Raw genomic sequence first — 22,817 nt, 5'->3', positions numbered from 1 at the left:
CAGGTCAGACTACAGCCTTTCATCTGACATGGAGGCTTGCTGCTTGTCCAGGTGCCTTGCTTGTGTGTTCTTGTCCGGGTCTGCACACCGTCAGTAATGAACAGCATCCCCTGGGTAAAAGACTTTCTTCCTATTGTGACAATAACAGAAATATTCTTTAGAAAGAGAAGTACAAGTATCTTTCTGAAAAATGTAACGTGCACTAAAAAAAAAAAAAAAAAAAAAAAAAACAAAAACTGCCATCTGTCTTTAAAAGAGCCTGTCTCAGTAAACTTGCAGTGTAATAGGTGACAGTTGTCTGCTTTAGATCTTAAGACAGCCAGGAAAACAGATATGGAGTTACACTTTCAATGTGTCATATTAGGAGTAGTATGTCTTATATTCTTTTTTAAAATAAGGTTTTAAAAATCAGTTTGGGGCATTTTAGTTGTGTGTTATGTTGAATGAATTACACATTTCAGATGATATTTATCTTGTTTTTAATTAATGGGTACATATTTGTAAAAATAATATCTGATTAATTGTCAGAACATCTATGTTCTGGTCATGTTGTCATGACACCTAGGTATATGACCCTGGGTGAGTTATTAATGTTCTCTTCATTTCATGTGTACTTGGTCTTTGTAATGATTGGGGTAAAGTCAGCAACATTATAGAAACTCCTTTCTCCTATTGGCCTAGTCTAGTCTAGCAGAGAGCTACATGGGAGGTCTCTAAAATGTTGACCCCATTAGTATCTGTTGGTTTAGTCAGGAAATAATGTATTCTTTCCAAGCCTTTACTTTGTTCCACCTGCACATAGGTAAAGCAAAAAGCTGACTATCTCCTTGGCCAGGGACCTCACACTCTTAAAAATGTTCAAACTGGATTGAGTCTTAAATGTCCTTCTGACACCGTGATTTGTACTAGGGTCATTTATAGGCCAGAAAGCTCATGACTTCCTGCGGGAGGCAAAACCTAGAGTTGTAATAGAGCAATATGAGTGAAAATATTCCTTCCTTTGGATTCCCTGCTGTGACTGCTGAGGGGAGACCAGTCAGGCCTTGGAACTCTTTAGGTTGTCCTATGACTCCTGCAAAGTGAAGGGAAGTATATTGGTCACGAGTTTCTCCAGGGCCATTGGAAAGAATAGAGAGAAGCGAGGGGCTGCCGTCTATAGACCACATTCAGAATGTGTCCTAAACTCACTGGTAAACAGAGCTCCATAACGCAGCTTTGATCTCCGTTTGCTTCTTGCTTGTGAATGCTGACGTGCCCCTAGGCTTCAGCACCAGTGCTGTCTTGAGTTTGCTCTGTTGTATTAAACACCTCAGTTGATCTTTTTGTATTTCATGCATCTACATAACTGCTCTAATACCACTTTCACAAGTGTTTATAAAGTTTGTCTGGGGCTTTTAATAAACTTTGATCTCAGATGAAAGGCTGGAGACAGTATAAATTGTCACTATTAACATTATTAATATAAATACCCTAGATGGCCTTATCCTAATTAATTAACATTCATGGACGATTTCAACCTATCACTGCCCCCAACTGCATTATATTTGAACATCAAAGACTAAAAGCCAAACTATTGATGTAGCCCTTCCATCATTACCCTCCTGGGTGCTCTTAGTTATTTTGCTTTACTGGCTTTCTGTGAGTGTTTTTCTGGGGCATTTCAATGTTTTTCTCCAGTAGCTCTCCCCTGTACATGTGTCCATTGTGAAGGCTAACAGAGTACGTTCCCGGGGCAGGTTCATTGCTACCAGACACAAGCAAGATGGTGTGTCAAACAGGTAGCCACACTGACTGCCACATGCATTCTATGATGTGCCCTATTCTGTTTGTTTACAGCATATGTCTTCACTCTGACTCGGAACGTATTTTATCCTGTGATACCTCAATGTTTCTATTTGGGAATTAGATTTTCCTGCTCGTTCTGGGTATGTAAGGAGCTCAGGGGTCAAAGTCGGGCAAAGTCAGATGCTGCCGGATATTCAGAGAATGCCTGCAATTTGGTACATGGGAGTTAGAAGACCATTAGAAACTGTGGTTCTGTACACAGCAGTTCACCTGGCCTCTCTCAACCCAGTTTCTGCTGTTTTATATTGAATCTAATGGTTGTCCAGTTGTCTCATAGGCTGAGAAGATCTAATGAGATCGATCATAGGTGGGGAAGATAATTTTCTAAATTTTAAAATGTCTGTCACCAGACACAAGAACAATATGTGGGTGGGAAAAGGTTGGCTTATTAACCTGACATTTCCACTCAACTTCCGGTCTCGATACACTCAGTGTGTTGGCATTGTCTAACTCTTACCTCCAAAACTCCATGGTGTTAATTAAGACTTAGCTCTTTATACAAATCAGAAAGAAAGAAGTAAAAACATCACTCTTGGCAGATGACATGGTAGTGTACTTAAGTGACCCCACAAATTTCACCAGAGAACTCCTACAGCTGATAAACAAGTTCAGCAAAGTGGCTGGATACAAAATTAACTCAAACAAATCAGTAGCCTTCCTATATTCAAAGGACAAACATGTGGAGAAAGAAATTAGAGTATCAAACCTTAAAAAAAAGAAAAAAAAAGCCAAGCACTGACACAATTGTATTTGTATACATTTATGCAAAAATGTTTAATTTTTTTTCTTTTATTTTTGTTTTTTAAAATAAAGTTAAAAAAAAAGATTTACCCCTTTTTTACAGAAGCCCCAGTAGGCTTATTTCTACATACTCCAGCCTTAGGTTGGACTCCCCAGATGTTGGTAACACACAGCAGTGGCTTTCAGTGATGGCTTTGAGCTAGCTTCTTTCCTCTTTAAGGATTTCCCTGATTTTTACCCAATGAAGCCTGTTATCAGATTGCCTTCCTTTGTTGTCTTCATTCTTCATTGAGTTCTCTCCTAAGGCCTATTGATATACCAAAGTAGTACAAGGCGGTTTAGGACAGTACCTACGAAGTCCATCGACTTTATCAGTCCCAGTAGAAGTGATGTAAGGGGCTCACTGGGAGGAGACCCTTAGGATGCAGAGGGTGGAAAGACTCTCAGGATAACCAAACTCCCAAGCTTTTCCCTGGCGAGTCTGGTGAGTGTACTGTTATTATTTCATCGGCCTCAGTTGGACCTAATCCTGGTTTTTCTTTATAATTTCCTTTTTTTAATTATATAAAACTCAAAGCAGCATCTCAAATGGCAATTATTAAAAATCAAACATTCTAGCATAATATAACCTCCAAAATAACTAATTTGATACATGCTTAGAAATTCTGGGAGGAAAATACTTAACACCTTTAGATATTTTTAATATTTTTTAACTCTTTTAAACTTTGTTTTAATTTAAATGTATTTCGATCATATTCTTCTTTTCCTCTAAATTCTTTCATAGCTCCCCCCTCCCTATTCATACCACTTTAAGTCCTTTCTCAAAAAATAAGCAAAATCCCACCCAATGCAACAACAAATCCTCCCAAAACCAAGAAACCAAAATAAAACCACAGCCATGACAGGGAAGGTGAAAACAAGCACATATCCAACACAAAGTGTGGTGTTCATTATATGTTGGTCAATTCCTTCTGATGTGAGGCTTCTCCCGGAGTCACTGATAGACCCAGTGTCATTCTGTTGGAGAACACTTTTTCCTTCTCCCAGCAGGTATAAGTAGCAAACTTTTACTACCTTGGTTTTTAGTCATTCATATATTCAAAACTCTCACATTGAAGTTGATAGAGCAAACCAACAGAAGGAAAACAGCCCAGAAATCCATAGAAACACGAAAGTGGAATCCCTAAGATATACGCTGAGGACTCAATGCATCCCTATGTAGGCCCTGCATATACTGCTTCAGTTTCTGTGAAGTCATGGGCGCTTTGCTCATGTGATTTAGAGGACATTAGTTTTATGGTGTCCTACATTCCATTCCATCTTGCTCTTACACTCTTTCTGCATCCTCTCCTGCAGTGTTCCCTGAATATTCTCTCTCTCTCTCTCTCTCTCTCTCTCTCTCTCTCTCTCTCTCTCTCTCTCTCTCTCTCTCTCTCTCTCTCTCTTTCTCTTTCTCTTTTTCTCTTGCTCTCTCACTCTCCTGCCCCCCCATCATTTCTGGCTGTGGACTTTCCATATTCGTTCCCATCTACTTGAGGAAGCCCCTCTGATGATGAGTGAGTAAATTCTGATCTCTGAGTATAGTGGAGTGTCATTAAGGGTATTTTCATCGCTATATCTTTTTTCTTCCATACGGGAAGCAAAGGTTGTACCTTCTGATACTGGTGTACAAATATCCTTGTAAAGCTAGTCTGGGACCAAAGATACCATGGGCCAAGTAGTAACCCCTAAAGACATTTTCAAACAAGATTCTTTATTGTCTTTCAGAAAGGTATAACGATATCTTATCGCCTGTTACAATTATTATATTTATTGAACATTAGATAACAATTCAAACTTACCCCCTGTCTTAGCTTGGATTTCTATTGCTGGGACAAAATACAGTGACCAAAATGTAAGTTGGGGAGGAAAACATTTATTCAACTTATACTTTCTCATTCCTGATCACCACTAAAGGAAGTCAAGACAGGAATTCAAACACGGCAGGAACCTGTAGGCAGGAGCTGATGCAGAGGCCATGGAGGATGCTGTTTACTGGATTGCTCCTTATGGCTTGCTCATCCTGCTTTCTCATACAACCCAGGACCACCAGGCTAGGGATGACACCACCCACAATGGGCTGGGCCTTTCCCATTGAGCACTAATGGAGAAAATATTTTACAGCTGGATCTCATAGAGGGATTTCATCAACCGAGGCCCCTTACTCTCTGATGACTAGCTTGAGTCGAGTTGACACATAAAACCAGCTGTACACCCTAGTAATAATGACAAAAGAAAAGGGAACTGGCAGGAGGAAGACACAGAAACCCAGAAGATACAAGCATAGTTAGCTTCAAACTCTGATGATCGTGATTGTGTAAGCAAAAGTTAAACTGAATCTCTTAAAGTGGGGGTTCCTACACAAATTACTATAGACTTCAGAATCCATCTCTGAACAGTTTTTACGGGTGACATTGCAGGAATGTAGCAAGACTAGAGCCCGACATTACAATGTCTTTACTTAGTTCTCCACTCTTTGTGACAGGGCCCTTTACTGGATGTGATGCTCAATGGTTAGAGTGGCTGCCCCCCAAGCTTTGGCATCTGCTTATGTTCGCCTTAGTCCAGAGCTGGGGTTACAGGCACACTGTCATGACCAGATTTTAACATAGGTACTGGGGATCTGCTTATGTTTCCACAATTGATGTTTTACCTACTTAGTCGTCTCCTAATCCTATGATCAGATTTCTAAAGACAAAACGCAAATGTGACACAGTCTTTCATTATTCAAAAACATTGTTTCAGAATAATGCAATATCACTGTGGGAACTGATCATCAATTAGTTTTTAAAGTTATTATGTTTTAAAAGAAACTATTATGTTTTAAAAGCATTGTGCTTTGAAGATGCAATTCCCAAGAAGGGTAGTCTGGCAGTATTAATTAATTAAAATGTGGAAAAAATATATTTAAATTCTGGAACAAGAAGATGCAAACTGAGTATCTTCCAGGCTTGTTATTGGCAGCTTTTCAACCATATACTTCCCAATCCAAGTAGATATTTATTAGGTTTATATTATTTTTTAAGATTATAGGTAGTTATTTGTTTTGGCTCTTTCCTTCTCTGACTTATTCATTAAATGATTAGAATGTAAAGAATGTAAGACCCATTGGATCTGGATAATAAATGGTTATGACTAATTATTCTGATATATGGAAAATTAACGAAAAGCAAAGTCATATTTCAGGCTGTGGAAACAAATTGCCAGTCTATGTTTCCCTGTTTTTATTGCTTTTATTCTCACAAGTGGCTCTTCTGTGGTTTTCAAAGTATAGAAATATGGGCTAACTTCTTCAAATGATATTGTAGTATAATATATATTAGACCCCATTTCAACCTGTCAATAGGTGTCTTACATCTCCAATACATCCTTTAAAGTCTTAAATCCCTTTAAGAGAGTGACAGTATATACATTAATATACTAATATATATACTAATATATACTAATGGGTGGCTAAGCATTCCACTTAGATACAACCTGTGTCTGAACTCTATTAGAAATGATAACAAAACTCTCACCTTCAGCCCTAGCTAGTGATTGTGAGTATAGGCTTTAGGAGGTCAGGGAAACTATAGAAACTGAAAAATGTGTGTAGTTTTTACAGATGCTTAAGAATAACTGTGCCATCAAATTTAGAACATATTTATCTAGTAGTTATTACATACTAACTCTATCACTTCAAAGAATAACATGCAAAGGTAGTCTCTTGTATATGCTGTGTGTGTGTCCCTCCAGAATTACGTGTCAAAGTAAGCCTCTCGTTTAGATGGTATTAGAAGATTGTGAATGGGGAATTTTACAGGGTTTACATCATTAGTTCCTTGATCTTAGATTTTCTCTTTGCAGAGCCCTGTGGAATAAATATTTCAAGTCTATCTTATACAATGTATAGTGGATATAATAGTCCCAGTATTTATACTTACAGATTTTCAAGTTAATAAGAATTAGAAGAAAGAAAATGAGAAATTGATAGTGCATCTCTCTCTCTCTCTCTCTCTCTCTCTCTCTCTGTGTGTGTGTGTGTGTGTGTGTGTGTGTGTGTGTGTGTGTTTGTATTTGTACTGTTTCTAACTCACTATGGTCCAAACAGTTTCTTCCTGTTTAAAGCTTGAATATTGTATTAAACTTCTTCAAAGTGTAGTGTAATTAGGGATGCTAATAGACTTGATTGCACAGAGTAAGTACTTAATAAAAATAATATAGCCAGTGTCTATGTAATGTCTGCTCAATTCTCTCTGTGTTTTGTGAATTACATGTTTTTACCTTTGTACATCATGTGGTTTAGGCCACTTTTTATATATGTTAAGTAAAGGCTGTTGAATTTGTCTGTTGCAATTGGAAGTGTTAAATGAAGTTGGGAGCCCAAAGTTCAGAATTTCAGATGTTCTGGAAAAATGGATTTTATTCATACCAGTCAAAATGGAATGGCATTCCTTTCTTGTTCTTTTTATGAACATATACTTTTCATTTGTAAAGAAGAAGATGATACTTTGGTGTGACCCTAACCAAGCAAGTGAAGGACCTGTATGACAAGAACTTCAAATCTCTGAAGAAGGAAATTGAAGATCTCAAGGTGGGAAGATCTCCCATTTTCATGGATTGGAAGGATCAACATAGTAAAAATGGTCATCTTGCCTAAAGCAATCTACAAATTCAGTGCAATCCCCATCAAAATTCCAACTCTATTCTTCATAGAGTTAGAAAGTGCAATTTGTAAATTCATTTGGAATAATAAAAAAGCCAAGATAGTAAAAACTATTCTTAATATTGAAAAAACATTCACGAAAGTCAACATCCCTGACCTCAAACTGTATTACAGATTAATTGTGATAAAAACTCAATGGTATTGGTACAGAGACAGGCAAGTGGATCAGTGGAATAGAATTGAAGACCCAGAAATGAACCCACAGACCTATGGTCACTTGATCTTTCACAAGGGAGCTAAAACATTCAATAGAAAAAGAACCGTCTCTTCAACAAATGGTGTTGGTTCAACTGGCAGTCAGCATGCAGAAGAATGCAAATCTATCTTTTCTTATCTCCTTGTACAAAGTTCACATGCAAGGGATCAAAGACCTCCACATAAAACCAGATACACTGAAACTAATAGAACACAAAGTGGGCAAGAGCTCAGAACATATAGGCACAGGGTAAAATTTTCTGAACAGAACACCAATGGCTTATGCTCTAAGATCAAGAATCAACAAATAGAACCTCATGAAATTGCAAAGCTTATGAAAGGCTAAGGACAGTGTCAAAAGGACAAAAATGGCAACCAACAGATTGGGAAAAGCTCTTTACAAATTCTACATCTGTTAGAGGGCTAGTATCCAATATATACAAAGAACTCAAGATGTTAGACTCTAGAGAATCAAATAATCCTATTAAAAATGAGGTACAGAGCTAAACACAGTATTCTCAACTGAGGAATATTGAATGGCTGAGGAGCGCCTAAAGAAATGTTCAACATCCCTAGTCATCTGGGGAATGCAAATCAAAACAGCCCTGAAATTCCACCTGTCAGAATGGCCAATATCAAAAACTCAGGTGAAAGCAGATGCTGGCAAGGATGTGGAGAAAAAGGAACACCCCTCCACTGTTGGTGGGGTGGTACGCTGGTCCAACCACTCTGGAAATCAGTCTGGTGCTTCCTCAGAAAATTGGACCTAGTACTACCTGAAAACCCAGCTATTCCACTCTTGGGCATATGCCCTAAAGATACCCCAATATATAACAAAGACACATGCTCCACAATGTTCATAGCAGCCTTATTTATAATAGCCAAAAGCTGGAAAGAACCCAGATATCCTTCAACAGAGGAATGGATACAGAAATTGTGGTACATTTACACAATGAAGTACGACACAGCTATTAGAAACAATGACTTCATGAAATTCCTTGGTAAATGAATGGAACTTGAAGCTATCCTGAATGAGGTAACCCAGTCACAAAAGAATACACATGGTATGTACTCACTGAAGATCAGATACTAGCCCAAAAAAGCTTGGAATACCCAAGAAACAATTCATAGAAATTATGAAGCTCAAAGAGAAGGAAGACCAGAAGGTAGATGCCTCAGTCCTTCTTAGAAGGTAGAACAAAACACTCATGAGAGTAAATAATGGGACAAATCGAGGAGCAGGGATTGGAGAAAGGGTCTTAAGGTGGTGGAGGGTGATTGGGAGAGGGAGCACCTTCATGGAGGCAATAGGAGGGGTGCGGCATTTGAAGAAAGGGGATAATAACATCTGAAATGTAAATACAGAGAATATCCAATAAAAAGAAAATAAAGAAGAAAATGAAATGTTAGCAATTTTATGTTCAGATCCTGGTAAGTGTCAGAAGCATTCACTTACCAAGTAGCTCTGAAATCTGGTTTGTGCCCACTGGCTTTCATGGTTCACCTTTCTCAGCCTATTTTTAAATGTGACACTACAGTGAGTTCAGACCCTGCCCACTGGCCCATAGGAAACATGCTAATATTTACTTAGTAGAGATGTCTGCTCTAAAAGACCAATAGTGGCAAATTGTCTATCCTTGGAACCAAGTACGTTCTATTAATGAAAATTCCTTGAGAGAGAGTTTAGTTGGGTGTGAGTGGTTTAAAAATATACTCGATCACCTCTGCTTCTGTCTGCTTTAACTAGTCACCAGCGGGATGTCTTATATAAAACCCAATGTAGTATTTTTTAATGTTCATAAAAAGGATTAATTATGAAAGCAAACATTAAAATATGAAGAGTTTGCCTTCAGATGTTTGTGGATTAATTCTCAAAGCTGCCATGATAAAAATTGCCTGATTTCTATTTAGATCTGATCTGCCTGTCACAGGAAAGTCACCCATACTGAGGATTAACTGTTCAGACGCTCTTTCAACATCCAGGCAGAGTGCGAAGCAATAGAACATGATTGATGCACTTTGTCATCCTAGTTAAGAATCCACGGCACCTTTACAAAGAGAATATCTCTTTTCTTTGAAAACACAGATTAGTTATGTTCATCTCACCTGGGTGTTTTTGACTGGATTCCTCTCAACAGAACAATAGTTATTCCAAATTATTGTTCTGTATTGGAACCCTCTGCTCTGTGTTAAATGTGAACAAAATAAATATGATTGCATGTTTCTGTGTGTGTTGGAGTCCTGAGGGAAGCATGGCTGAACAAGAATGTGCATTCCTTAGTATCTGCCCTATGCAGTGTCCCCATCATTGGCCAACATGCTTAAAACCCCTTTGTTGCTCATACATATGAAGCAGGATACTCTTGAAATCACAAGTCCTGACTTATATATACATTAGGTGCTGTCTTGTGTCCTACTTTTTAACTTCAGCACACATTGTTGAACTCTGTCTTCTTCCTTCAGGCCTTTTTTTTTTAATTGTTGATGCTCACAGCCAACCACTGAACTGAGAACAGGGTCCCCAGTGGAGTAATTAGAGAAAGGATTGAAGGAGTTGAAGGGGTTTGCAACCTCATAAGTACAACACCACCAACCAACCAGAGCTCCCAGGGACTAAACCACTATTCAAAGAGTACACATGGACAGCCCATGGCTCCAGCTGCACATGCAGCAGAGGATGGCCTTGTTGGGCATCAATGGGAAGAGAAACCCTTGGTCTTGCCAAGGTTCGATGCTCCAGTATAGGGGAATGTCAGAGCAGAGAGGTGAGAAGGGGTTGGGGGGACACTCACTTAGAAGCAGGGGGAGGAGGGCTGGAATGGGGGTTTATGTAGGGGAAACTGGAAAGGGGATAACAATTGAAATGTAAATAAAATGTAAATATAGCCAATAAAAAAGAAATCATCTCTTTCCTTCAAAAACAATTTTTAAGTTCTACAGCTGAGAAATAATTTTTCTGTGTTTTTTTAACCAATATTTCTAAGTTCTAAATATTTTTATTTTCTTAGTTATGCTTTCTGCCCTCATAATAATAAAAATTTATCAGTGAGTTGCTTTGTATTCAGCACTAAAAGTATATGGGACTGACCTTCGTTTGAGGTATTTACTGTTTAGTTAAACACACACACACATAATGGATTGACTTAGCATGTGACAGGGGTCACTTATTCACCTAGGAATCATGTGCTACTAACTAGTAGTTTGGAAGGTAAGCTCATGAAATGATGACTACTGTTCTCACTGTAATTATAGCTTTTGTTTATTGCCTGCTTACTACCTGCAAGCCCTGCTCTCTGTACTTGCTACTCATGACACCGGGACACAAGAGGTATTTTTATCATTTCTATTTATAAAGGAGGGAAGAGTCCCAAATATTCCAATGGATCAGGAACTTCCCTAAGGACTCATAGCAGGTAAGTGACTAAACTAGTATTTAAACTTAGACAGATGGCTTAAAGGCCCATGCCTTTTAAATGCCACCTTAGAGGGAGTGGTAACCCAGCCAAATCCCTCAGGAGAATCAGGAGCTAATTAAAGCTCTGTATATGGAAAAACAGGACATTCTGGGCAAATGGGCATTGTTGCACAAAGTCATCACAGCACAGAAGTGTTTGAGAAAGAAATCAAGTATCAACTAGCATTCGTGGTGTAGAGTAGGAAGCTCAGCATTTCGATAAGAGGATACTAATGTCCGTTTCCTTGTAAGGCCCGTTATAAAAAGGAATACTGGGAGTTTCTTTATTTTCGAGGAATCCTTTTGAAAATGATAAAATGACAAATTTTTGGATTTGGTAGTTTGGGTGCAAACATCCAAGAAGACAGACATCTTTTTGTCTTCAATTATTAGCTATCCTTTCTACCAAAGTCAGCTACACAAGAGTTCTTGGGTAAAAAAGCCCTTGCATGCTGATCTCACAGTTGTTTCGCCCACTTTATCTTTGGAGTGAATAACCACCACTACCACCATCACTGCAGACACACAAACACACACTCACTTGCATACACACACACACTACACACATGCGTACACGCTCATACACACACATACAAACCACATATCATACATTCATGCATGCATAAACACATACATATACCACACACACATATACATACATACATGCACATACTGTACATACTTTCCAGCCTTTTTAGCTTGAAATTTACGATCCCAAGGTATCATGAGAAGAACTTAAGCCTACTGTGAACTAAGATTAGAACAAAGATTATTAGTGTGTTGAGATTTGAATTTCCCATGTTATGGATTTAAAAGCTGTAGCTTGGGGGTTACATAATTTGCTCAGGTTCCTAGGCCTGGTTGTATCAATACTGAGATAAGCTATTGTGTCTCCTAGTTATGAACAACTGTTCTATTTCTGCTTCATCTTGCCATGGTTCCCTAAATAGAAGGTTGTTAAAAAGAAAGACAAACTGTTAAACACACAGAAGACATTTTATGGACAGTTGACATTCTCAGAACTTTGTCACAATCCATGTCTTGAGGCGTCAGAAAATGGGGTAAATTAGGAGCACTGGGGAGGCACCTATGGCCTTCTGGGAATTCAGTGCCCTCTGCCACAAGATCCTTCAGAGTTCCACACCAGTGTCTCTATGAGGACATGGGAACCTCTGTCTTGTTCATCATCACACTCAGCCTTCCTTAAATATTTCAAAACACAAACTCAGAGAGTGTAGGTGGGGCAGCAGTGGTCTAGTGGCAGCACATTTCCCTGGCGTGTGAAAGGCCTTGGGTACTTTCCTGAGAAGTGCTGAATAAGCAAACAAAAATCAAATTCCGAACTCTACAAATAACACTCTTGGTTGGGAGTTGGGCTGGCAGTGTTCTCTAAGCATGGTCTAGAATATTTACTTGAGACTAAGTTAGAGGGACCACCTTCTGCTCACTGTCCTTCTGTACTATGGGTGAACTCAAGTCCTGACACTTGACTACAACCTCTAATGCTCACTGAGATCTTGTTTCTAACATCTATGAGATCTTGCCCCTGGCATCTTTGATTTAACTCCGATCTCACTGAGAGTTTGCCCACTGAACAGGGTAAAAGTCTTTTGTCCTTTTGTTATTCTATCTCAGATACTCAGCACTTGGGGTGGAGACACTCTCATAACTCACTCCCTCTTTCATTTTACTCTAAACCATTCATCACAGGGGCTGTTGAAGACCTCTGGGTGATTAAAATAACATCCTGTCATTTCTACCATCTTGCCTGGGTTCACTTTTTTCTTAGAGTGGTGATCACAACCTTGCATTTTATGAGTTGTTTCTTTTCCCCAGTATAACAGTCTTCCTGAGAACATACGGATTTTTTGCCTTACTTACCCATAGAACTGTGTTCAGTACAAAGTAATAAATGTATAAGTGAGCTAAAGATGAAAGGCTTACTTTCATTGAATAATATTCATTTATTCACGGAACAATCATTTACTGACTATCTCACCTTAGCAAACATTGACTGGCAGGCTGGGAAGTATTTCTTATCTTGATGTGTTGTCTCATATTCTTGAGACCAACAGTTATACAGATAAATATATCTGTTCTCTGATAGATGATACCCAAGTAAGATTAATGAGGTAGTGAAGAGTTCCTTTGATAGAACCCGAGATGGCAAGTGATCCTTCTCTGAGGAAGCACAGCTGAATGTGATATGAAACATAACAATAGTTCCCTCCAACTATAAACTTTACTCTTAAACAGTACAGTAAAGGCTCAGGAGATAGCTCAGTTGGTAACATACCATGCAAACATCAGAACCTGAGTTCAGTTCCCAACACCCACCCCAGTAAAAATCCATGCAGGGTAGCATACACGTATAATCCTATGGTGAGGAAGTAGAATCATGAAGATACTTGGGCCTAACTTGTTGTCTAGCATGGTCCAGTCAATGTGCCCCAGATCCGGTGAGAGACCCTGTCTCAATAATTATAATAATAACTCCTTAGGAACAGTACTCAAAGTAGGTCTCTGGCTTCCAAGTGTACACATAAGCATCTCACACATACCTACAAGTACACATAGAGACGCAGGAGAAATGTACAGTAGACTTCCACTGGAACTCATGGTATGTATGCTAAAGTTGCTGGAGGTAGGGAGATCTCACAAAAATACCAGTCAGTTTACTCTTTCAACATGCCCAGAGTATGAATTGGGTCAAGGACTACATCTATTTTATCTATTGATAAAAGAGTTGACCTGTGACCAAGACCATGTAACAAGCCTTTAGCATCCGATGATAGGCGTATACACGGTTTCTATGCATTCCTTGCTTTCTCTATGCTTAGAAATACTCATTTTATTCCAACATGGGGCAGCTTCCATAGCAAAGTCATAATCAAGACAAGTTTAAAATGTATTGGTGATCATATCAGAGAGGCACGCAGCAAAATGGAGAAGCTGTACAAATGGCCTCAGATGCCGTGATGATATTCGTAGCTTTTGAGGTTGTGGGAGCTAGTCATCTGCTTAATTAATAAATTTTAAAATGTTTTATCTGTTAGCCAAAGGAGGCTGATTCTGACACAGAGGTGGGCAAGGAGGGTAACTCAAACCCTAGGCAAGGTACATGTGACATATAATAGAATTACTCTACCTGAAGTACAAATAACCAAGAATGTAGTTTGGCCTCACGGAGTGAAGATAACAGATGACAGATATATGTGTTTTGAATAACCAAATGTATATTTTTTAAGGAACTAAATTGACTATATGATCTCCCATATTTACAGTTTTTGTGCTCTATTAATTATCTTACTTATATACAAATGGTAGAAATTGGACTCTGGGAGGAGTCACCATAGGATGGTCCTTTATTTTTATTAGCAAAATCTAAGCACTTTAATTAATTTCTAAATCTCAGCTAAGTATACTGTAGAACAAGTTAGATATTAATTTAATTAAGAAACATCAGTCCTTAAGGTATAAAATATTAATATTTTAGAAATTAATGTCTTTTGTATAATTTTAATATGAAGAATTAACCCAAATATTTATATATCCACAGCTAGAGTAAATGAATTTAAAGTTTAATTTAAAAACTACATTTTTATTGAAATTCATATTATACTGAATGAATATATATATATATATTGCATATACACACACACACACTTGAAACTTGTTAAGAGGAAAGCTAGTTTGCTAAGGTAGGAGTTTAGGATAAGCAATCATGTCAACATGATGAACTGAAAACACATACTATCATCTTCATTTGTAACTCCATTAAAACAAGTTTGGTGTTATTTCATCACAAAGAAAAATACTAAGTAAAATATTACATATTGTGAATGATGCTCTTTAAATCTAATTATAAAAGTACTAAATACAAGAAATTACAGAAATGTTCAGTTGCTTGGGTTGTGTGAATGTCAGTGGCTTTGAAGATTAGTGTTATTCACCACTGCCAAAGCTCCTGTTAATATGTCTCAGATGGTGTGACAAAGTTTATTATCTCAAGTTCGTTAGCTCAGGAGTGATACAGTCCTAATCTTTGAATCAAAATGGAGTTCACAATGTGATGTCTTGTTTTCTCTGTCCTTTGAGAAAGACTCTGTATGTTCTGAGGCCTTATCTACTCAAATTTGGCTCAAGAACAAACTAACTCTTATGCTCTGAGGGGCAGGAGGGAGGCAGGGAGACAGAGAGAGAGAACGCTCATTTGATGAAAGGTGTCCACAAATGAAGAGGTGAGTGCAGTCTGTTCAGAATGTAGTGGCGTTATTATTTTCTATTTTAAAATAACATCTATATCACAGCAAGTGCATTTCTAAAAACAATTAGTTTCTACATGGCACTTTTTGATTCACCTTTATTTGCTGTAATTACAGATTGTTGTTCAGCCCTTCTCTGCTTTATGGAAGTTTCTAGAGTTGGTAGTGTTTCAAGTAAGCATGTATACATACACACACACACACACACACACACACACACACACACATGATTTCTGGAAAATACTTGACAAATTTTAATGTACTTTCATATCCATTCTAACTTGATAATACAGCTGCTGGTGGCGGGTAGAGGATAATAAAGAATGCCTTGATTTATCTTCATTTTAAAATAAAAGACCGTGGCTTAGAAAGACAGGCCTAAGTGATATTCCCCAAACCACAAAATCCATGTAACATTCCTGGAACAGTAAGGGCTGGTGACTGCAGCCCCCCACCATTGTTCAGTTTCCTTCCCTTCTGAGACCTTTTATTTTCAATTTTAAGAAGTATGGTTATTCACATTGAACAGACTGCAGTCATCCCTAGTCAAGGAGCTGTAAATACCTACCGTACGCTTACACACAGAAAAACGGTGGGCCATCCACATTTGTTTTCACATGTTCTTCATAGAGGGATTGGCAAGAGCAATATTTACAAGTCAATCTGGAGTGTTTCCAACAGAGAGACACATTTCTTTATCCCCCGCCTCCTGGTCTTCTTACCATTCACTTCATTCTTAATGTTTTCTCATCAAGAAAAACAAAACCATATGAACCACTTACTTAGAAAGGATTCTTTGGCTTTTGTAAGGTAATAAAACGGTAATACATGAATTTTAATTTACAATCTGAAATGAAAGATGTGTGTTTTAAGATAGTATCTTCTCATTTTATGAAACAATTATTCATTCCTTAAGAATTCCAAACATATATGTATACAATGGACTTTGATTGTCACCGATTCCTTGCTCCATTTTCTTCCAGACTTTTGCCTGTTCCTCTCCTAACTTCAGGTCTTCTGGGACTTTGTTTGCTCTGTAACTCATCGAATAAAATATTCCCAGTGTGTGGCAGAGAATTATCTTGGGATAACACCCCTGTAGGAAACTAACTCTCTCTCCATCACATCATCGATTACCAATAGCTCCTTAGCTCGGGGACAGGCTATCAGTACTGTCTCCAGTATCTATGCTGGTTTTGTCTGATGGCCTTATATGGCATCCACAGCTGTTGTAAGCTCATAGGTACAGTGGCCTTATCATGTCCAGAAGACACAAGTTTACAGCACTCCTCCCATGCTTCAGCTAGTATAATCTGTACATTTCCCTCCTCTACAATGTCCCCTTTAGGGTTAGGCTTGACTGCTTGTGGGTCTCAGGATTAACTGCAATTCAGTTAATTTTCTACAAAATTAAGTTTCTACAAAAGAAACTTCTCTGATGAGACATGTGTGCTGTGCTAATCTGTGGGTGTAAGGTCAAGTATCCAGAGGGCAGTTTGGTGCTATGACCATTTAACTAAATAACAGTTGTAGGTTCTCTTCAGCACCTCGGGCCTCCCCGGTCACTGGCTCTTGGCCAGGTATATAATGGCAGATGTAATACAGAGACTTTGGCATTTAGAAGAGCTGGCACAGTTTTCTTCATTGGGCTTCATGCTTCCTGAACATCATTAGCAGCACCAGGCTTTGCAGGCCTGGCCTCTGTGTATAAATGGAAGATTCTCTTCATTTGGAGGAACCAACACAGATTTCTTCATTAGGCCTCATGAAGGATGTGCAGCAGCAGCACCAGGCTTTGCAGGCCTGTTCTCTGCTACTGTTCGGGTTGGTTCCAGGGAGCCTTAGACAGCTTGGATAAAAAACAGGCCCTTTGAATGCCAATCCAGCTGTGCTGGACGGAGTCCCCGTCAGTGGAAGGCGTACAGTTCGTCCTTTATGTGATCTCACCCATCCTTTCCGTGGATAGTGTTTACTCAGGTCTTTTCACCACCGTTCAGTCATTTGTCAGGAAAGTTTAGCAGTAGATTTCTTTCCAAATGAAATAGAATTGCATTTTTGAACCCAAATAAATTGCTTCATAACCTTGTTTATTTAACATGTACGGTCTGCCAGAAATGTACACAAAGTCTTAAAAATATAGACATTTTCCCCTGTATCATCTAGACCTCAAAACAGATGTAATTTTAATACCAGTCTGAGAAAATTATATTTGTTATATGTTATCTATTAATAAACCTGAACAGATGTGTCTTTTTGCAAAGAGAACTACATACAGCCTATGGTCAAATTTGTCCCGTAAGTTTTCTCCACAGGAGACAGGCTCTGAGATTTGTAATGCATTCCTTCCTTTAAATCCTAATTGATGCCACTTATGCTGTCATGTGATATTATTCCATTTCCTTCTGGTCTGGAACAAAGGAGGATCTAAGAGAACAGTTCTGTAGGCTGGTTCAAGCTGCTTGGCTCCATACAAGTCTGATGTGTGTTGAAATGCTAAAAAATGGAAGCTGGCAGCTTGTGCTTTGCCTTTGTTGACAGACATGTGAGCACACCCATAAGCAGGCAAGCCCCAGGGTTCACAGGCAGCATTTCTAAATCCCAGTCACCTCCATCACTTGCCCATATGCTTGGGAGGAAAGGAAAACAAATGACAGACTTTTGTGTGGACATTTAATAAAGATTCATGAATTATTAGAATGTTAAGAGCTTCGGAACTGTGTCTTTGTTCCGTCAACGTTTATTTGAGGAAACTCTTGTGAGGCAATGTCTGTACTCTAGTCCACACCTTCTGATATCCAGACTGGTTTTTTTTCTGGGGGTGTCTTTCTGTCTTTCTGGCTGCTGCCCTTATGCACGTGTATTTAGATACACAAGGTCCTGAGCATAAACTACCAGGCCCTAGCAAGATGCAATTCTTCTTTTACTCTTTAAGTTCCTCTAACAAAAACAGTCCCATCCAGAACATATCTTGAGGGCTTGACTGGAAAGGTGTTGGAGACAAATGCAGCCACAATTACAGCTTGCAGATCCCTCTATGCCTTGTTAGCTTATTGTTTCAGTAATGTGGGGGGTGGTTATTGTTTTGTTTGTTTGTTTGGGCACTGAGAGCATTGCCATTTCTGTGTTCAGGCTGCTGAAATTTGCTATCCATTTTGCTATCATGTGATTGCCGGTAGTCGCATGGCCTCATCTATGTAATATATTCACAGTATATTACATGTAGAATGCATGTGTTGGTGTGATGAGTGTGGAACAGATTAAACTGTAACTCAGGATTGAATTTACAGGTAATTTTTTTTTTTTTTTTTTGGTTTAGTCTTTCATTATACTTCTAAAGAAGATTGGAATCAACCGGTGTGCCTAGGCCATAAGAGTCCAGCTGCTTTAGCATCTGCAGGGAAGTAGAGATGTGTGTGATGAGGTCCATGTTGAACTCATCCTCTTGCATCCTCTGGTTCAGAACATACTGTGGTGACTGTCCCCGTATAGTCCATTGCAGCAGTGCCGCCTTCTGTTTGGAGATGGTCTTACTTTGTGCTCCAGCATGGCTTTGAGTTTGCATCCTCTTGCCTCCACTTCCCAACTGCCTAGGTTACAGGATGTGCCACCGTGTTCTCTGGGCATCTGATATGTTTGAAAGAATTGAATTGACCATTTCATTTGTTACTACTGTATGTGAAATAGAACATTTGGTCTGCAGATGATTAATGGGGATTTCTCCATACCCTTTAAATTATTGGGGCAACATTCTCTCTTCTCTCTCTCTCTCTCTCTCTCTCTCTCTCTCTCTCTCTCTCTCTCTCTCTCTCTCTCTCTCAAACACACACACACACACACACACACACTTGAAGTAACCTGCAACATGTTTTGCATGAGTTTACATGTAGAATCTTTGAAATCTAACAAGTTTCTTATTGGAGGCTTTGTCTGCCTATCACAAGTACTGTTAGTGAAGGATGGATATCAGTCTGAATGACATATAATATGAGATCCAATTGAATAATTCTATCCTGTGGAATGTCTTAATAGGAAAAAAGAATAGAATTCAAACAAGGTTTTATACCAAAGTATTAGGTTTTAGCTTACACAGAAGTGCGTGTGTGGTAGGGAAGCTGGATGGAAAGGGGAGATATTCTGAAATACTAGCTAAAGATGAAATCTTAGGAGACACTCAGGTCCTGTGGCCTGGCCTAATTGCCTTCATAACTTCTACTGTTGTAAGTACCCTGGAAGTCAGTATTTGTGTGTGGAATTTTCTTTAGGCGAAATTCACTTGTTTCTTTGCATAGTTTTTTTTTTTTTTTTTTTTTTAATCTTATGCATATGCATTGTTCTCACTCTCGTCCCTGGGAATTATGAAGTTCTTCCAAAGGAAGGGACAGAGGAAAGCCAAGGAGGAGAGAAGGGTGGAAGGAATTGAGGGAGGAAGGGGTTGTCATCTGTGTCTTACAGATATCTCTATGATGTTTAAAACTCATAGTCACTGTAAGTGGAATGAACAGATATTAAGGATGAAGGAAGCCCTGTGAACAGACAGATATTGTCGTAGTATGTTAGTGAGATATATAGCATGTAGAGTAACACAGGCTGAAGTTAGTTCAGTGGTTCTACTTTAATGTACACATGCCACAGACAGACCTCATGAACACACATGCCCAGACAAAAACACACATCCTAACTAAAATAAGAAAACATACATTCATATTTAAACCCTTTTGAATACTAAACAGAGTACTCTATTCTTGGCAAATTCTGTAGTTTATTATAGGTGTTTAAAATATTTTTATGCTAAAAGTCTATTCAAATCTACTTATGAAAAGAATTTCATCTCAATACAGTTTTCTCTTAAAATAGTAATTAGACTTTATTTTCAAGACCTAATCGTAAATATCTGTAATTTTATTACTTAAATAAATATAGCCTATATGGTGACTAAAAAAAAGAAAGAAAGAAAGAAGGAAAGAAAGAGAAAAAACACAGAACTCCATGCTCTCTGAAACGAATGCATTGTATCCTATATTAAGAAAATTTTGATGAATATTTCCAACCCTTGGAAAAATTAAATGAAGCCATTTAAAATGTATGACAGTTTAAGTAAGAAAACCTAACAATAATACAAATATTAAGCAGAAGGAACAAAATACTAACTCCTTCAAATAGACCCTGAGAAATAATGCTTTAACTTGGAACAGCACAAAACAATTTCCTCTTCAAAATGGCAGCAACCTCATTTACTTTGCTCTCAAAAACCAAGTCACAAAATAAATAAGCTTAATAAGAACGGAAGCACTGATTTGTATAAGATAAATCCAGAGAGCATCTGTAACTCCAAGCGAAGCCCACATGCCTGTCACGGGAATAGCAATGGAAGGCAAGCTCTGCATTCATTCGCTCTGCAGAATTCCTACAAGTCTTTGGATGGGACTCATTAGTGCAGTTACTGACGAGGGGCCGGTGGAAAGAAGTGAGTTGAAAGTATATTGAGCAAAGCCACCCCATTACTTTCTTGTTCCTGTTCATCCCTGTGTCCAGAGTCTGTGGGAGACAGAGAGTGCATGCCCTGGAAGAGAGCCTTAGGGTCTGGTGAGGGGAGCACAGAACCTCTGGTGGGGATCAAGTGTGGAGACTGAGTGGAAGTGTTGAACTCTTCTCAGAAAGTTCACAATCATAAATCAGAGCCTACCCAACCCAGTATAAAGCCAGAGGACCACATGATTTGTTTGTACACTTCACTTGAACCAATTACTGTTGTGCCCGTCTTGGTGAATATTAAGCCCTAAAATCCTACCGCTTAGTAAAGTTAAGGTTGTTATACTCACATGAGACCCAATGTGGGAGGCAGCTTTCACCTGTCCTAAAGCTGACCCTCCAGTGCATGTAAGCCTGACATTCTTGGGACAGGCACTGCAATGAAAAAGCCTAAGAATCAAACTGCTAAGTCCTGTGATGGCCCCAGCCCATTGCTCATGAAAAGTGTCAGACATCACATGGTGGCCACTAACTTATCTGCAGCTCATAAGATTTATGCCCTGATTCTTAAGTCACCTGCGACTTTACCTGCAGATTTTGTTTTAATTAAAATTAATTTTAAATTTAAAAACTAACACTGGTTACCAGTGTATGTACCATCTTTGGCTCAAGGATGTTCTAACCTCTGAGCATCTGGGAAGTAGTAATCCCTAGATCATTCCTTCTTGACAGTTATATTGGTGGGTGTCACAGGACCAGCTATTTGATGGTTTTGTAATAAATCAGTGATGTATAATCAACAGTCTTATGCCTTCCTCACAAATGTTTGATTTCAGACATTTCTTCTGTCTTCTGAGAACTGCTTTGCATTTTATTTTTGCTTAAATATAGTTGTTGAGAACTTTTTTCTTGCTAATAACAACATTTGAGAGTATCTAATATGTTTCATACAAATGTAACTGCAAACTCATCTTTTTTCTCGCTATTACCTGGTGGTTAATTTCTGGTGTTCACTGAAGCAATTTTTTGTAAATTAATGAAAATATGAAATGCTCTATAGAAAATTCCATAGCATGTCAGTTGAAAGCAAATTATCTAGGAAGCCTTTCAAAGGAGTCAAGTTGGCAAATGTGTCTCATAATGTTTTGCAAAAGGATATAATTCTGATTTAAAGATCTATTGAAAATATTTATTCTTATTTAACTATAAATTTATAGTTTAATCTGCTGGTAGTGTGTCCTGTTTTCATTATTTAGATTCTGAGAATATTAATTTTTGTTTGAGTTCCCTTATGTTTTGTTTTGTTTTGTTTTGTTTTTTTTCTAGAGTACCCGAGTGGCGTTGGACCATCTGGAGTCTGTGCCCGAGAAACTGAGCCTGCTAGAGGATTTCAAAGACTTCAGAGTGAGAAAGAGTTGGCTTGTCTCTTTCATTATCTTTGTCTGAGTTAGAACACTTGGCATCTTCCTGATGTGCAATGAAACTTGTGGGAAGGGGAGAAGTTTCTGAAAACCACTGGAGACTTTTTAACACTGCCACCTTAGCAGAGGTCACTGACATTTGTGAAATCGGGACTGAAAATAGCCAAACTTTTGTATTAATATATAACATAGGAAACTAGAAGCATTTATCTCACCATTAGAAATGTACTTTCTCCTGAAAAGCTGTAACAATCATTTAGAAGATCCTAAGAATTCAAGGTGAGAGTGCGCAGCACATTCACTGACAAAAGTAAAACAGAGGTGCGTTGTTTTAGAGGCACGGCATTTCATGGTCATCTACCATGGCGAGTGAAATAAAGCTCATAATAGTTTAGAGTTCATGCCTTCACATGATCCTGAGGTTTGCAAATGTTCTGTATAGCCATAGCAAGTTATAGCTTATTACAATATCAACATATATATTTATGAATAAAAGATAAGCTCTGCCAGACCATAACAAATACAGAGGTGGATGCTCACAGCCAACCACTGAACTAAGAATGAGGTCCTTATTGGAGGAGTTAGAGAAAGGATTGAAGGGGCTGAGGAGGTTTGCAACCCCATAAGAAGAACAATACCAACCAACCAGAGCTCCCAGGTATAAACCACTATTCAAAGAGCAC

At 38.5% G+C, this 22,817-nt stretch overlaps 1 protein-coding gene across 2 annotated transcripts in view; it reads left to right on the top strand.

Annotated features, from left to right (window-relative positions):
* Positions 1–22,817, top strand: part of CEP128 (centrosomal protein 128) — a gene marked incomplete at its 5' end in the record, with an annotated part of 311,478 nt that overhangs the window by 268,469 nt on the left and 20,192 nt on the right. For both annotated transcript variants that reach the window (XM_080914797.1, XM_080914796.1), the window contains one exon: positions 22,040–22,117. In XM_080914797.1, coding sequence (XP_080770923.1) covers positions 22,040–22,117 — 78 coding nt within the window. The remainder of the gene's footprint in view (positions 1–22,039; positions 22,118–22,817) is intronic.

The sequence above is a fragment of the Micromys minutus genome (assembly GCF_963924665.1).
Source record: "Micromys minutus genome assembly, chromosome: 1".
Taxonomy (NCBI): domain Eukaryota; kingdom Metazoa; phylum Chordata; class Mammalia; order Rodentia; family Muridae; genus Micromys; species Micromys minutus.
This window is presented reverse-complemented; position numbering and strand designations above follow the sequence as displayed.